The sequence below is a fragment of the Pipistrellus kuhlii genome, unplaced genomic scaffold (genome assembly GCF_014108245.1).
Source record: "Pipistrellus kuhlii isolate mPipKuh1 unplaced genomic scaffold, mPipKuh1.p scaffold_m20_p_11, whole genome shotgun sequence".
NCBI lineage: Eukaryota > Metazoa > Chordata > Mammalia > Chiroptera > Vespertilionidae > Pipistrellus > Pipistrellus kuhlii.
In genome coordinates, this window is record NW_023425416.1 from 47,714,707 (window position 1) to 47,730,835 (window position 16,129).

General features: G+C 43.4%; 1 protein-coding gene across 2 annotated transcripts; it reads left to right on the plus strand.

Moving 5' to 3' along the window:
* Positions 1-1,367: 1,367 nt before the first annotated feature.
* On the plus strand, positions 1,368-15,587 carry ZNF35 (zinc finger protein 35). Of its 2 annotated transcripts, XM_045579470.1 has the most exons (5): positions 1,373-1,494; positions 1,864-1,981; positions 3,784-4,094; positions 5,511-5,655; positions 10,091-15,587. In XM_045579470.1, the coding sequence occupies exons 3-5, from the start codon at positions 3,903-3,905 to the stop codon at positions 11,335-11,337; spliced, it is 1,584 nt and encodes a 527-aa protein (XP_045435426.1). In that variant the 5' UTR covers positions 1,373-1,494; positions 1,864-1,981; positions 3,784-3,902; the 3' UTR covers positions 11,338-15,587. The 2 variants fall into 2 exon arrangements, with proteins under 2 accessions (XP_045435425.1, XP_045435426.1); XM_045579469.1 differs by lacking the exon at positions 1,864-1,981 and having other exon boundaries at positions 1,368-1,494.
* Positions 15,588-16,129: the final 542 nt, after the last annotated feature.

Genomic DNA, 16,129 nt, shown 5'->3' on the forward strand with positions numbered 1-16,129 from the left:
AATGCCAGTTAAAAATAACTGCACAGAATAGCTTTGGAAATAGACAAATGTCTTAACACCAAATGTTGGCAAGGATGTGGAGAAAATGGATCTCATATTTGCCAGGAAAGTTAAATGGCACAGCCACTTTGGAAAAGAGTTTGGCAGTTTCTTTCCAGTATTTGCTCTCCTGAGCATTTATCCCACTGAAGTGAAATCTAATGTTCAGATGAAAACTTGTACATGACTGTTCATAGCAGTTTTTTTTCATAATCAAAATTTGCAAGCCAAATATCCTTCAGTAGGTGGTTAAACAAACTCATATCTATACAATGGAATAATTATTACTCTGCAATAAAATGTAGTGATCTATTGATACTTGCAATGACTCAAGTGAATTTCAAGTGAATCATGCTGAGTGAAAAATCCAGTCTCAAAAGGTGAAAAAGCAAAATTCCATTTACATAATTTCCTAAAATGACAAACCTACATAAGTGAAAAACAGATTAGTGGTTGCCAGAAATTGGGAATGGTGGGAGGGAGCAGGGACAGGAAGGGAAATCTTTGGAGTGTTGGAATAGTTGTGTATCTTGATTGTGTTGATTATACAAATCTATACATATCATGATAAAATAACAGAAGTAGACTCACACTGTACCAGTGTTGATTTTCTGATTTTTATATAATTATGTAAGATATACCTATTTTGGGAAACTAGGTGAAGGGTAGTAGTATCTTTGCAACTTCCTATGAACCTTTAAATTCAAAATAAAAAGTAAAAACAAAGACTAAGGACTGTGATGCAGTGTGAGAAACTGATTTGGAAAAACAAAATTATGAAATACGTATTTTAGGACAGTTGGGAAATTTTGAATAACTATATTAGTTGATATTAGGAAATTACTAGTTTTCTTACCTGTAATGATGGTGTTTGGAGAATATGATGAAAGGATGAATATTGAAGTATTTGGAATGAAGTGTTTTGATGTTTACCACTTTAAGAAAAAAAGGTTTTTCAGCATGTGCTATGGCACAAAGCAAACGCAGCAAAGGTTGATAAATCCAGATGGATGCTTACAGGTATTATATCTTTCAACTTTTTTCAGTACCTGTGTGATAGTTTCAAAACATTTGGAGCAAAATTATCAGGGCTTTCTACAGATGAAATCTTTGTAGCTTCGGGCTCCTGGATGCTCGCGTCCTTTACCTGCTCCTGCCCAGTCTGGGGATGCCCATCTCTGAAGCCCAGGGCCACAGTCTACCTGCATCCCCCTCCTAAGCGCTTCTGCTCCCATCCCAGATCCACAGCACTATGGGATGCCCATCGAGAGGAAAGCACCTCCCAGGCTCCTAGAGAGGCCGGCATGCCGACTCGGGGAGCCGGAAGTCCAGCCGAGGCGCTTCCTGTCCGGTCATTGTTCTGGCGCCGCTGGCCGCTGGCCGCGGGGGTCCGGCCCGCCGGCCTTCTGCCCCGCAGCCCATGAGTCCTGCGGCCCGGCCTCTCCGCGGCGCACGGTGAGCGGGGTTGGGGGGCGCGAACGAGGGGGGCCCGGGAGGGACGTCCCTGTGGTGGGGATGGTCCCTGTGGCGGGGATGGTCCCTGTGGTGGGGACCCCCACTCGGTCCCACCACTTCGGGAGCCCGGCTGCCGCCTGGGGGAGGTTGGACACGAACCTTCGCAGGAGCCGGCTCACCCGGGAGCAGGGCTGCGCGGGGCTTGGAGGTGGAGGAGACGGAGGAGCTGGGCTGCTGCGTTGGGAAGGAAAGGACATGGAAAGGAAAGCGCTTGGTAGGGGGCTCCGCGCTGTCTAGGGCTGGAGGCCGATGTGAGTGCTCAGCAGCCCGAAGACAGGGCTCACAGTAGCCAATCTTGCATATTCACAGGTGCAACGCGTGTTAAGGGTCTTCCTGCCTAGAATTCGGCTAGTCGAGGAAAGAAGAACGTTTCAGAATTAAAATTTGTTGCAGGAGTGCAAGTATTGCATTTCTCAAGAAATTCAAGGTATACAATAAGTTACTAGTAAGTTGACACGTGGGAAAAAGCATATGATCACTTCAGTAGCAACAAAAGGGGTTAGTAAAAGCATTTTTTATTCTAATAATGCAGCTAAAGGGGACTATAAATATCACATTCTCTTCATGGTCAACGAAAATGTTAAGGTAATTGTATCACTTAAAAAAACAAACCAAAAAAAACCCCAACCTTTTGGCTTGGTTGTGAGAAAAGGGTACTGCTAAGTTGGTGGCGTGATTTGGTGTGGCCCTTTTAGGAAGCAGTTTGGCAGTACATGTCAATCATAAATTCCTTCAACCAGTAATCCCGCTATTCTGTTTGCACAGAAAAATCTTAGCATTAATTATTTTTGAGAAAATAAGTGGAAACAATAAAAACTTCTTTTACTGAAGCAATGGTTCTTAAGTTAGAGATGGTTAAGTAAATTATAGCTAAAAAAGAAAGTACTATGCCAGAATGAGATATCTCTGAATGTACTTATATTTAAACATCTATCTAAAACTACTAGACTGTTGTGAAATATAGAAATTGAGTTAAAAAAACCTGCAGATTGCTGAACAGTATACATATATGATCTAATGTATTGTGGAAAAATAAACTAAGTGTGAAGGTGTATATAAATGTATGGCAACGCAGAGAAAAGATTAAGTAGACTGATCACTAATTTGTGTGTGTGTGTGTGTGTGTGTGTGTGTGTGTGTAGGACTTATATTTAATTCTGTGTATTTCTGTATACTTGATGCTTTTTCAATGGAAATGATAACACTATAGGCTATTGTGTAGTTACTAAAAAGGATAAGTGTAAAGAATGGCAACATGAAAAAAATCTTCTTTATCTTAAGACTAAGTCTTAGTCTCACAGGACATTTGGAAGAAATGGAAAATATAACAATCAAAAAGAACCTCAAAGCTACCTGTAATCACATCACCCAATGATAACATGTTGGTGTCTAGGCTCCCAATTTTTCTTGATGTTATTATTCTATTATCATTCTATTATTTATCTTTGGCACTAAAATCTTTGTGTTGTAATGTCCCTTTTTAAAACACACACACACACACACACACACACAGAAAATCCCCATGGTGATAATTGTGAAAATATGAATCCCCGTAGTTAAAAAGTTTAACTTGTCTGCTGAAACCGGTTTTGGCTCAGTGGTAGAGCGTCGGCCTGCGGACTGAAAGGTCCCAGGTTCGATTCCGGTCAAGGGCATGTACCTTGGTTGCGGGCACATCCCCAGTAGGGGGTGTGCAAGAGGCAGCTGATTGATGATTCTCTCTTATCAATGTTTCTAACTCTCTGTCCCTCTCTCTTCCTCTCTGTAAAAAGTCAATAAAATATATATATTTTTTGGTTACACAATTGTGGTGGAAGTTTTCTCTTAAAAGAAATGTATTCTATCATACACAGTGGTTACCTCCTTGGAGATGGACCAGCAGTGATTTTTCTTCTCATTTTTTGTATTTTTCAAGTCTTTACAATAAAAATGTATCAATTTTATAATCAAGAAAAAATCAATAGACACTATATAAAGCTGTTTGCAGTGTAATTATTATGGGGACAGATTACAAGTTTACAATCCAACCCCTTCCATCCCATTCATGAGGAGTGGAGCAGAGCCTGGGCTGCAGTGGCCCCTGTCTGGGCACTGGTGAAACTGGCCAGTGGGCTTGGTAGCGGATCGATCCTTGTGGTGGGCCGGCATGTCCTTGCCTTGGGGACCCCAGTTAAATCAGCCAGGCAAATGTCTGCTTGGTGCTAACAACGTTTTCTGCTTTCTCGGTAGACAGTACTCATCCTGGCCCTGGGAGGAAACTCGAGAAGATCCTGTTGAAATTAAAATTAGATGGGGCTTGACCTCTGCCGGGCAGCCCTCAGCCGCAGGCGCTCTGCCGAGCAGAGAAGATGACTGCAGATTTGAAGGAGGCCATGGCCCTGGCGCCTTGGGGCCCAGTGACAGTGAAAAAGGAGGAGGAAGAAGAAGAAAGCTTCCTAGGTCAGGCATCCAGCCAGCAAGTGCGTTCTGACGACATCAAAGCCGGGGCTCCTGGAGGGGATCCTCGGGAAGGCCCTGATGGGGCAGAGCAGGAGGAAAGGGTAAGTAATAGTCTGGGTGGAATGGAGGAGGAGAAACCGAAAGATCTCCAGGGGTTTCAGAGAGGGCCGCTGTCCCTCTGCTGCCACGCTGGAGCCTTGTTCTAAGCTGGGGCTCTGGCCTTTTGTCCTTTGGAATATAAAGGAGCATTCTCTTCTGATTGATGTGGCATCTGATACTATATATATATGTATATAATATATATGTTATATACATGGGTATATATATTATTTCAGAGAGGAAGAGAGAGGGAGAGAGAAATGGAAACATCAATGATGAGAGAAAATCGATTGGCAGCCTCTGCCCCCACTGGGGATTGAGCAAGCAACCTGGGCATGTGTCCTTGACCGGAAATAGGCTGGCATTCTATCCACTGAGCCAAACCAGCCAGGGCTGGCATCTAGTACTTTATAAACCGGTGGTTCTCAAACTGCTACACAGCATTACCTGGGGAGCTTTTTATAAAACTCTGATGCCCATGCCATACTGCATTCCAGTTAAATCAGCATCTGGGGGCGGGACCAGACTTGTCCGGTTTTTAAAACTTTTTAGCTGATTCCAGTCAGGATTTGATCATTCTGACCTTTGTTTCTCAAACTTGAATATACACAGGAATCGCTGTGGCGGGGTCCTGTTGAAATGCAGATTCTGATTCAGAAGGTCCAGGGTGTGACCTAAGATTCTGCATTTCTCACGCTCTCAGGTGAATGTGATTCATTTGAACTGCAAAGGACCCTTTGAGTAGTGAGCTTTTGTACCACACTGTGGTCCTTATGTTTTCAAACACCCCCCTTACTGGCAGTAGCTAGATGAGGTTCCCCAAAGCCTGTGTAATAGTATGATCTTTGACCTTTAGACCTCAGAAAATTCTGCTCTGCAAAGTCTCCCTATGTGCTCTCTTGTTTGTCATGCACTCACTGGCAAGTTCAGTGTGGATGCTAGAGAGCATTGAGGTGAAATCAGAATGATAGGGAAGAAGGTGCAGGCTTGCTTCTCTGCCTAACTCTTCATGAGGATTAGATTAGGAAAGACTGGCTTCCTTGACTTCCTGTTATTATTTATTTTTTAAATGTTTGGATTCCTGGCCGGGTCCCTCGGTTGGAATAATGTTGTTCTGTATACCAAAAAGGTTGGTATATATTGTAGTACCCAGTCAGAGTACATATAGGAGACAAATGATGGATGTTTCTCTCTCTTTCTCCCCCTTCTCCTCTTCTCCCTCCCTCTTTAAAATCAATTTTTTTTTTTTTTAAGTTTGGGGATTGGTGGGGGGGAGGTTGTTTGTTTGTTTTTATCATTTCCAGGAATAGGTACGTAATATTCTCATCTTCAAAAGCAGTCATCATACCTGATCACCCCCAGCCCCTGATCCCAGTGACCATCCTCTCATAAACCCACCTATGCCTGCCTGTCTCTAGGGTCAGAACATGTTCTGGGACATGGCGGTAGTCCTGAAAGCAACGCAGGAGGTGCCTGCTGCTTCAACCCTCGGCAGCTACTCGTTACCAGGGAGTCTGGCCAAGAGCGAGGTACTGGAGACTCACGGGAACATGGCCTCTCTGGGTAAGTTTAGCTGCTGATCCAGAATGCTGAAAGATGCCTGTGCATTTATCACGGGAAATGGCTTATTCTGCATAGAGTCTCAAGACACCAGACAAACACGGGAACTTCTGATTCACCTTTTAATCACATTTGTTGTTGAGCAGGTTTCAGATCTATTCACACATGTGGGTACATAACCTCTTCATATACTTCGTGTTGAGCATAGGTTGGTGATTTTGAGAAAATCGCCTGGAGGTGTTCTGTTTTCCTCGAATTTTTTGCAAATTCTAGAGGATTTTGAGCAGTGATGTCAGCTAAAAACTAGGTCCTCCTGAAGGATATGGTGGTTTATCATCTGGTTCTCTAAGCTGGGACTTAGGAAAGAGAGGTATCCTATATAATAAAGAGCTAATATGCTAATTAGACCGGACGGCAGAATGACCTTTCAGAATAACCTTCCAGAATGACCAGTGGGTGGGGCCATGAGGCAGCTGTGGCTGTGAGGGCGGAGCCCCTTGCACGAATTTTGTGCATCAGGCCTCTAGTGTTACATATCTAACTAGCAGTAGCAGAGGCTTGCCAATGGAGTGGTGTGTAACTGGCTGAAGAATGTGGTAGCTGTGAGTCCTGTGTTATGGAAGCAATCCCTGGATATCTGCCAAGGCCTCTTTGGGCACTCACTTTATGAGTCTGTCTGGTACAGGGCTGAGTCTGAATATTTTGAACCCATCCTCCTCACTAGCTAGTCCTCAGGCATTTGTGGTCCAAGTCACTTTCTTAAACCAGTCTTGTGAGGAAGGTTGGGATCTCTACCTTTCATCTTCTTGCCTGATTTTTATTTATTCCCCAAACTCTCCGCAGCTTCTGTTCCTCACTTTCTGTTTTCTGTTCCATTCTCTCTGATGTATTCCCCAGTGTAATGTTTTTTCTCCGTGTCCTCGCTTTATCAGTTATTCATTGTCTTAATTCTCACAGCTGCACCCGCCCACCAGGAATGACTTTTATTTTCCTTCTCTTGACCTCAACACTGCTCCCAGCAAAGACTTACTTTTCTGTGCTGCCAGCCACTTCCACAGCAGCAGGTCATAGCAGGAACACTGAGCTCTGAGAAGTAAAAGAGATCCCTGCCTCTGATAATTTTATGGCCTTTCCTTTCTGTGATACTGCCCTTATTATCTGAATGCTTGTGATGGAATTTTATATTACCATAGTTTTAACCAGGCAACCACGCTGGGCTGTTTCCTGCCCCCATATTGCTTTGTCCCACCTTGACATTCCTGTCCCACCCCCTCATCTCTGGTTGGAGAGTCACCCTGGCTGGAGCAGGTTGGATGTTTTGTGGGTGCTGGGTTCCCCTGGCAGTTGCTGCGTGATGTAGTTCACAGCTTCACTGCTCACTTCTAAGTTGACACCACCAATGGGGAGACCTGCCTCTCAACCCTCACCCCTGCTGATCCTCATCCTACTTGGCTTATTATTTGAATATTTTCCTGAGCTTGGTTTAATTCCCAAACACTTAATAAGGGTTCAGTCCGCCAGCTCTGGTAAAAGGGGGGGCCTTGGCTTCATGGGTACACATTGCAGGGTCAAGGGCAGTGAGGCTGGAGAGGAGACAGAGCTATGATGTCACTGACTGCAGGACCCTTTGTTGATAATATTAGGGTTGTGCTGCAATGTAGAGCAAGCATGTCAAACTCAAAGGCTAACACGGGCCAAATAAACAAGGTTTAAGTTCATGTAGGCCACAAAAAAACAAAAGCTTCCATTTTCACAGAAACGTAGGTTTATTTCGACAGAGACATGCTGAATACAAAGGGCGGAAATAAATGAGTAATTGTTAACATAAAATAATAGAACAGCTTAATGAAAATTAGTTTTTCTTTCTTGAACATTAACTTACCAGACACTGAATAACTGCACAAATTAGTAAGCGTAATGCAAATAAACCTATTTTTCTTGTTTTCTGAAAGTGAAAAATTTCCTGTTGCACACACCAAACAAGTCAGTACAAGACTAATGACGTGGCAATTGGCTGCTAAAATATTCACTACTAGTATCTATAAGTGGAGAGAAATGGTGCACCTGCACATAAGGCGAATAAGGGAAATGAATGCAACACAATTATAGAAATCAGTCATTACCAAACGTTGTTGTTCGTTATTAATAATTATGTACAACAGGATATTTTACAAATTAAATTATGAAATTTTTATTAAAACGTTTCTTACATACCGTTATATGGCGGGCCCTGAGTTTGATGTGCTTGATGTAGAGCAAGCAGAGACTAGTCAGTTTTAAAGCTTCCTGAAGCTTTGATGTTTTTCTGGTATTTTTCGGCACTGTGGAGCAGGTTACCCCATGTCTTACACTGAACCCGAAAAGGTCATCTTTCCCTGACAGGAAGCAAGGCTTTTCCTCGACACTGGGGAGAGGTGTTTACTCTGTTCACGGTCCTCTTTAGTCCCTTTTAGTGTTGCCATCTATTACCATAGCAACTCATCCGCTAAGTTTCATCTTTCCTCCTGGTCCCAGCACTGTGACCCATAGTACCGTTTGTCAGGCCAAAAGTCACTGCAGACACTCTGCAACATCTACGCTCTGTGGCTGTTCTCAGCAATTGACATAGGAAGTAAATTCCTCCTTTCTTGGTCTTAGGAGGTAGATCTTGTTATTGTCTCTATTTTAGAGGTAAGGAAACTAAGGCACAGAGAAGGTAAGTTACTAGCCCAAAGTCATGCAGCTGGTTGAGTGACAGGGCAAGTATTTGAAACGATGCAGTCTGGCTCCAGAACTCATGCTCTCAAGTGCTCTGCTGCACAGCCTCTTAGTGTTTTGGAGGCATTTGGCCACTGTAGTCCTCTTGGCATCCGGTGTGGCCCTTTCTGTCCATCTTATCCTCTCTTTGATATGAAGCATCCTAAAGGCCTAAGTTGCCCAGTTCTTCATTCACAGGTAGGGCATCTTCCTAATTAACTGCCGGGTTGTAAGCAGGTTCACACTAAGTGGCCAAGGTAAGAAGGCAAGCCTGGGGACAGACTGGTGTCCTGCAGAACTGGTCTTAACTGTGAGATCAGTCATCAGACATCCAGAGAAGACCTGTCTGGAGATGGTGTCCCTGGCATTAGGCCGTGTGTTAAATGTCTAGTGGAGAGAAATGGAAATGCTGCAAAGACCATGAATCAGTGGATTCTGCTCTAGGTGTCGGGGAGATCATAGGCCAGGCAGAAGAACCTACAGAGGAGAGGTGGCATGTGAGAGGATTCTTTTTTTAATTTTTAAAATTATTATAGGGAGAGAAATAAGAAAGACAGAGAAACTGATTTGTCCCATTTATTTTTGCATTCCTTGTTTCCTTCTTGCCAGATATCAAACCCATAACCTTGGCATATATGTTTTTTTTTTTCCTGTCACGTTATATTTATTTATTTATTTATTTTCATTATTAAATTATTATCTGTGTACATATTTTAACATTGCCCCTCCCCCCCATACGTACCCTCCCTCCCCAGAGTTTTATGTCCATTGGTTGTACTTATATGCATGTATACAAGTCCTTCGGTTAATCTATTATCTCCCCCAGATCTCCCTACCCTACCTGCTGTAATTTGACAGTCTGCTTGTTGCTTTACTGTCTCTATATCTATCTTTTGGTTCATCAGTTTATAATGTTCTTTATTATCCATAAATGAGTGAGGTCATGTGGTGTTTCTCTTTCATTGATTGGCTTATTTCACTCAGCATGATGTTCTCCAGTTCCATCCAGGTTGTTGCAAATGATGAGAATTCCTTCTTTTTTATGGCAGCATAGTATTCTATTGTGTAGATGTACCATAGTTTTTTGATCCAATCATCTGCTGACGGGCACCTAGGCTGTTTTCAAATTCTGGCTATTGTAGATTATGCTGCTATGAACATAAGGGTGCATATATCCTTTCTGATTGGTGTTTCTAGTTTCTTGGGATATATTTCTAGGAGTGTGATTACTGGGTCAAATGGGAGTTCCATTTTCAGTTTTTTGAGGAAACTCCACACTGTTCTCCACAGTGGTTGCACCAGTCTGCATTCCCACCAGCAGTGCACGAGGGTTCCTTTTTCTCCATAACCTTGCCAACATTTGTCGTTTGTTGATTTGTTGATGTTGGCCGTTCTGACAAGTGTGAGATGGTACCGCATTGTTGTTTTGATTTGCATCTCTCTATTTTTTATTATTTTTTTTACATTTTTTTATTAAATTATTATCTGTGTACATATTTTAACATTGCCCTCCCCAACCTTGGCATTTTGAGACGACGTTCTAACTAAGCTACCAGTCAGGGCCAGAGGTGATTCTTTCTTTGAATGAAGCCCTTCTACAGGTACTGAAGTCACAGACCTCCTCACCTTTATGACTTTATGATCTTATTGTTTTTCTAGGTTAGAAAAAGCGGACACTTGTATTTGTTGTTTGTTGTTTCAGGTGCTGAGACCAAGAACCCACAATTATTGGTTCCAAAAACTGAAATATGTGATGAAGCAGAAAAACCCTTCATGATATCAGGAAGGATCCAGAAAGTTGATTCTCAAGGACCTGAGTTCAAAGAAGCCTTCGAAAAAGGGAACATGTTAAAGGGGCAGAGAATAAAGAGGGAAAAGAAAGACTTCAGGCAAGTGACAGTGGAGGACTGCCATGTACCTGGAAGCTTCAAAGAAGAAGAAGACCAGAAATGTCAGAAATCTGGGGAAAGATACAACCGAAGTTCTGGCCCTGTTAAAAAGCAGAAAAGCCAACCTGGGCAGAAACCTTTTACTTGCAGCGTGTGCGGGAAAGGCTTTAGTCAGAGTGCTAACCTCGTGGTACATCAGCGGATCCACACTGGGGAGAAACCCTTTGAGTGTCACGAGTGCGGGAAGGCCTTCATTCAGAGCGCAAACCTTGTTGTGCATCAGCGAATCCACACAGGACAGAAACCCTACGTTTGTTCCAGATGTGGGAAAGCCTTCACTCAGAGTTCAAACCTGACTGTCCATCAAAAAATCCACTCCTTAGAAAAAACCTTCAAGTGCAGTGAGTGTGAGAAAGCCTTCAGTTACAGCTCACAACTTGCTCGGCACCAGAAAGTGCACATTACAGAAAAATGCTATGAATGTAACGAGTGTGGGAAAACATTTACCCGGAGCTCCAACCTCATCGTCCACCAGAGGATCCACACCGGGGAGAAGCCCTTTGCCTGTAATGACTGTGGCAAAGCCTTCACCCAGAGTGCCAATCTTATTGTGCATCAGCGAAGCCATACCGGTGAGAAGCCATATGAGTGCAAAGAGTGTGGAAAGGCCTTCAGTTGTTTTTCACACCTGATCGTGCACCAGAGAATCCACACTGCAGAGAAACCGTATGACTGCAGCGAGTGTGGAAAAGCCTTCAGTCAGCTCTCTTGCCTTATTGTGCACCAGAGGATTCACAGTGGAGACCTTCCTTACGTGTGTAGCGAGTGCGGGAAGGCCTTCACCTGCAGCTCATACCTGCTGATTCACCAGAGAATCCATAATGGGGAAAAACCTTACACGTGCAATGAGTGTGGCAAGGCCTTCAGGCAGCGGTCGAGCCTCACCGTGCACCAGAGAACCCACACGGGGGAGAAGCCCTACGAGTGTGCGAAGTGTGGTGCAGCCTTCATTTCCAACTCCCACCTCATGCGACACCATAGGACCCACCTCGCTGAGTGACGCGAAAGGAAGAAGGTGATGTCCGGGCATTGGTCACACCTGCTACCCCCCTGATTAGACACCACTGCTTTGTTCTTCCTCCTTTGTGAAAATGAGGCCTGCCGCCATCTTAAAGATAATAGTTTTCAGGAGTGCAGCAAAGACAGCATTTCAGAGGCTAACTTAAAAGGAAAGCTAAGCCCCTAAAAAGGCAAGGACTTTGTTTTTGACTGTCCCCTAAGTGGTGGTGGTGTCTGAAATACCATGTGGCTTTCTTAGGAATGGATCATACAAAGCTAGATGATGAAGATCCCACTTAGGGAAAGGTATTTTTAAACTAAATTTTGTGTGTTTTTTTGTTTTTGTTTTTTTTTTAAACCGGTAATTTCTTGAGCAACGGGCAGGTTACTGGTATAGGCCTGCCTGGTCGAATTCTGGCGGTTTAAGCCCTTTATCATAGCATTTGGTTAAGCAGCGACTAGTTAAGGAAATCACTTTGGGTAGCAATTCACCAACAACCCACCTATGAATATTTATAAGCTTTCCATTCCCTAGTTAATTAAAAATATATATTTTAAACCTATTAACTGTCTACTGCTCCTCAAATGGACAGAAGTAGGACAACGGCTGTGTCCCTCATTCTATACCTCATGAACCTTGGATGAGAAAGCTCTGGTGAGTCTCTTCTGACCCTTCCCTAGTCTACACGGCCAAACACTTGAGGTGTGATGGAGATTACACACTGGGGCCACAGATGCTGCTGGGCTGTACTCATTTGCTAAGATGAACGGCTCTCCAAAGAAGCCCCAGCCCCCACTGCATTCCATTTCAGTGTGCTGCTCCTGACAGCCCCATCCCAGGTAGGGGAGTCCAAGAACAAGCTGGCCTAGAGCTGCCTGCATTTCCTCCGCTCACTGTGCAGGCCCAGCCAACCGGCTCGGTTAGTGTCATTCTCACCTTTGTGGTCTTGAGAAGAAAAAAATGGAGCCCTTCTAATTCTGAGAGGGCCAGAGAGGGAAAGGAAAGGAGGGGTGGGGGCAGAGTGGGATTCCTAAGGTCTTAATTTTTTTGGGAGAAGTTCAAAGGTATCGGAATATGGAAACTTGAGAAGGATGAAGAAACTGGCTAAGGTAAGATACCTTTGTTACCACTGAGCCTTTACTCCTGGAAAGTTATTTATAAATCTATGCAATAACCAGAGTTGTGTAATATTGCCTTGTATTTATATGGAATTTTATTCTTTGTGTACCTTCCTGTATAACATGAACCCAGCACTTCTCATGTTTTTATATACATAGGTCATTACCTTAATCCTTACAACACTGAAAGAGGGGTTTGCCCCATTTACTTGTGATTGGTCATTTAAAGCAAGGCCACTTAACAAGTGATGAATGTTCAGATCTAAGACCTAAGTCCAGATTCTCCTTGTTCTGCCATGCTGTTAGTCCAGCCACCGTAATCCCACCTAGATCTGTGGAGAACCTGAGAAAGGGGTGTGTAGTCTGCTTTTTAGGTAGGGAAGGCGACATGCCAGCGTGTGTCTTAGGCAATGTGACCAGCAAGCAGCAAATCTAAGACTGGAATTTTAAGTCTCCGGATTTCTGGGTCTGTCCACCACCACCCCTCTCAGCACGCAAGAGCATTTATCATAAATGCTGCACCTAGTAGTAAGCAGTTTGGTGCATACATTTATTGTCTCGTTTCTGCAAGACTGAATGTTAATTAACATGAGGCTTTGTTTATAGGGCACTTTCATATACAGAAGGCATATACAAGAAAGCTTATTTATCTCCTCTTTTTCTTCTTTCAGTAGTCTTTCTTCCTTCCATAGTCTCATCAGAGCACATGAAACTTCCTTTCCCAGGGCAACTCTAAGTCATATGGACACAAACACAAGAAATCGATAGGATTCAAAAGAGTAAAAAAAGTTCTCTGACCCTGAACATGACTTTCGTGTTCCCCTGTCTGGGGGTGGATAACACCACATGTCTCCACTGACTATCCTAGCATGATCAGGAAGCTCAAAAGGAGGAGAGCAAGTGTGAAGTTTTGGGATAAATCTCCGACCTTGAAGAATGGTGTGCTTTCCTGGAAGATAACACCTAGAATTTATAAGCATTAAGACAGGTAAACTGTTTTAGCTTCAAATTGTATATTCATCCTCATAATTAAATATTCAGTTATGGATGATTATAAATTCCCGGCTTAAGATTTCCATTCATTGGTATTTCAGAAAAGCCACCCAACTGGTTGGGATATAAAGCTAGGTTTGGGAATCGGTGACCAAACCTTGCAGTAAAACAGTAGTTTTCCGCCTTGGCTGCAAGTCCGAATCATGTAGAGCTCTTTAAAAATGTTTCTGTTTCCCAGGCCTTGTATTTTGAAATCTCTGATGGGGATCCTCTGTGCAACCAAGGTAATGAGCCACTGCAGTCAAGTAAAGCCTGCAGGCCAAGGTGTGAAACCCAATGCGGTGGGAGGCGGGGGTAGAAGATCTGGAGCTGCAGTGTTCTAAGTGGTTTCAGCAAAACCATGGGCCACCCTGCGGGTCCTTCTATTAACCCTCTGTGACCTAACCTAACTTAGTTTGTAATTTAAATGAATGTATCAAATATTTATCTGAGCAGACTAGGTTTTACATGTGTTTCTTTCCTCATTTTATCAAGCTGACTGTTTATATTTCTGCTTGTATTTCATCTCCAGATCAGATTTCACAGACCTGCACCTGGGTTCGAACCTAGTGGGATTGAATACTAGACAGATCAAATCCTTCCCCAACTAATAGCTCTTCCTCCCAGTTCAATTCCAGCCCTAAAATAAATCACCTCCCACTTTTCTTCTGTACAGTTTGATGGGGGAGGAGTGACCACCGTTGTTGGCTGAGCTGGCCTCCGTTTGGGGTTTTCTCCCCTTTCCTTTGGCTGGTCTTGCTAGACGTGGACGAGAGCTTTGAAGCCTCATTCTGTTTGTGTTAAGAGCTGTCCGACTTGTAGTTGTCAAAGGGCCAGGCTTAGTGATGGGCACTAAGGGTGAAGCAGGGAACCCTGTCCTCATTCTTAAATAAGACCAACAGATGTGTAGTAAGTGGGGCGAGGTGCTGCGATTGGATGTGCTTTGGGAGTGTAGGGGAGAGACTTCATCAGCACATGCTTACGCAAACACTGGGCTGTGACTTTCTCCAGGCTCAGGAGGAAGTGTGCTTGGGCAGATCTAATCCTTCCTCTGTGCTCTGGAGCCCATCTCTTCCTCGCCTAGGCAGGTGTCCTCCCAGTCTGTCGCTTCTCCGCTTGCTCCGTCCAGTGTGCCTAACCTCTCTGGGGTCACAGCCCCTGTGGGACTCTGAGGGAGGTTGTGGATCCTCTTCTGGAGACATGCAGATGGCACATGCAGTTTTGTGCTCATTTCAGGGACAGTTAGGCTCCCCAAGGCCAATCCACGGATCCTCTCGGGCCTAAAGTCTCAGGTGGGGATGCATATTCATCACCAGTGACATTTTATAAAATGAAGGGAGATGAATTTTGCTTCTGGCTTCTTTCCCTTAGCAAATCGCAGCATGGTCCAGCACCCAGACTAGAACTCCAGGAAGCATTCCTGTGTATCATACAAAATGATACTGTAGATCCTGCTCTCACTTTGTAGCAAACATGGCCCTAGACCTTGGGTGCCAGAGCAAATAAGGTCTATCAAACTCTCTTCTCACATCTTTTGTGGGAAACGGTCTGGATCCCTTAACATGATTGACTAAGCTCTTCCTAGTCTCTCTCTGACTTCCTCTCTCCTTCCTGTGCACCTTTCCTGCAGTCTGGAGGCATGTGCTTGCTGTGCTGTGTGCCTTCGCTCCCCGTCCTCGGTGCCTGCAGTACCTCACCACCGCTCCGCCCCGCCCTGCCTACTTAGCAGACTTAGGTTTCTTTTCAGATTTGGTTCAAGTCCCATCTCTGGGAAACCTTTCATTGTCCTATGGTGAAGGGCATGTTTAGAAATATATCTAGGAATATAGAAGAGCATGACATGATATATATCCAGAGTTTTACTTTATGCTTTGAAATTTAAAAAAAATCTGTATTCAAAATTGTGTACATAATACAATTCTTATATAATGATACATATACTAGTAAAAAGCATATAGATAAATTACCGGAAAGAAATAGAAGAAAAGTTTTTATGTGGTTACGTGACTTGTTCACAGCCAAACAGATAGTAAATTGCAGAGTTTAGGTTCAAACCCAGGTCCTGTGAAGAATTGAATTATGGGTGATTAAAAGCTGTTTGTTTATTTTTTAAAGTAATTTCCATATTTCCTATAAGGAGCAAGAATTTGATAATAAGGAAAAAATGAGTTATTTATTATATTTGCATACTTGGTTTTTATTGTAGTAACTGTAAAACATTATCTCAGTTCCCACTTTGCAAGATGTGGGATGCACCCTGTCCCTTTCTCCTTCCCTTTTCTACGTCTCTGCCTCTGACAATGTCAAGTCTGAAAGCTCTTGAATTCTGTTCTGGAACCATAGTCTCTCTCTCTCTCTTTTTTTTTTATACTTTATTGATTTGTTGTAAAAGTTGAAAATAAGCAGTATGAATTATATTATGACTGTGTACATGTTGTTCACTGCAGATTGAGTAGCTTACTCTGGTGGTATTTCCATTTTGGAAGAGCATTTTGTTTTTACTGAAGTTTCTGATTGCCTTCTTTCCCACTTGTATCGGTTGCTTTTAGCACATCAGTGTTTTTTCAACTTTTCCATCTCTGTTGAGTCCCCTTTTTCCCCTGTTTATTTGCCTTCTGATACTTGTAGCCTCCTACTCTTTG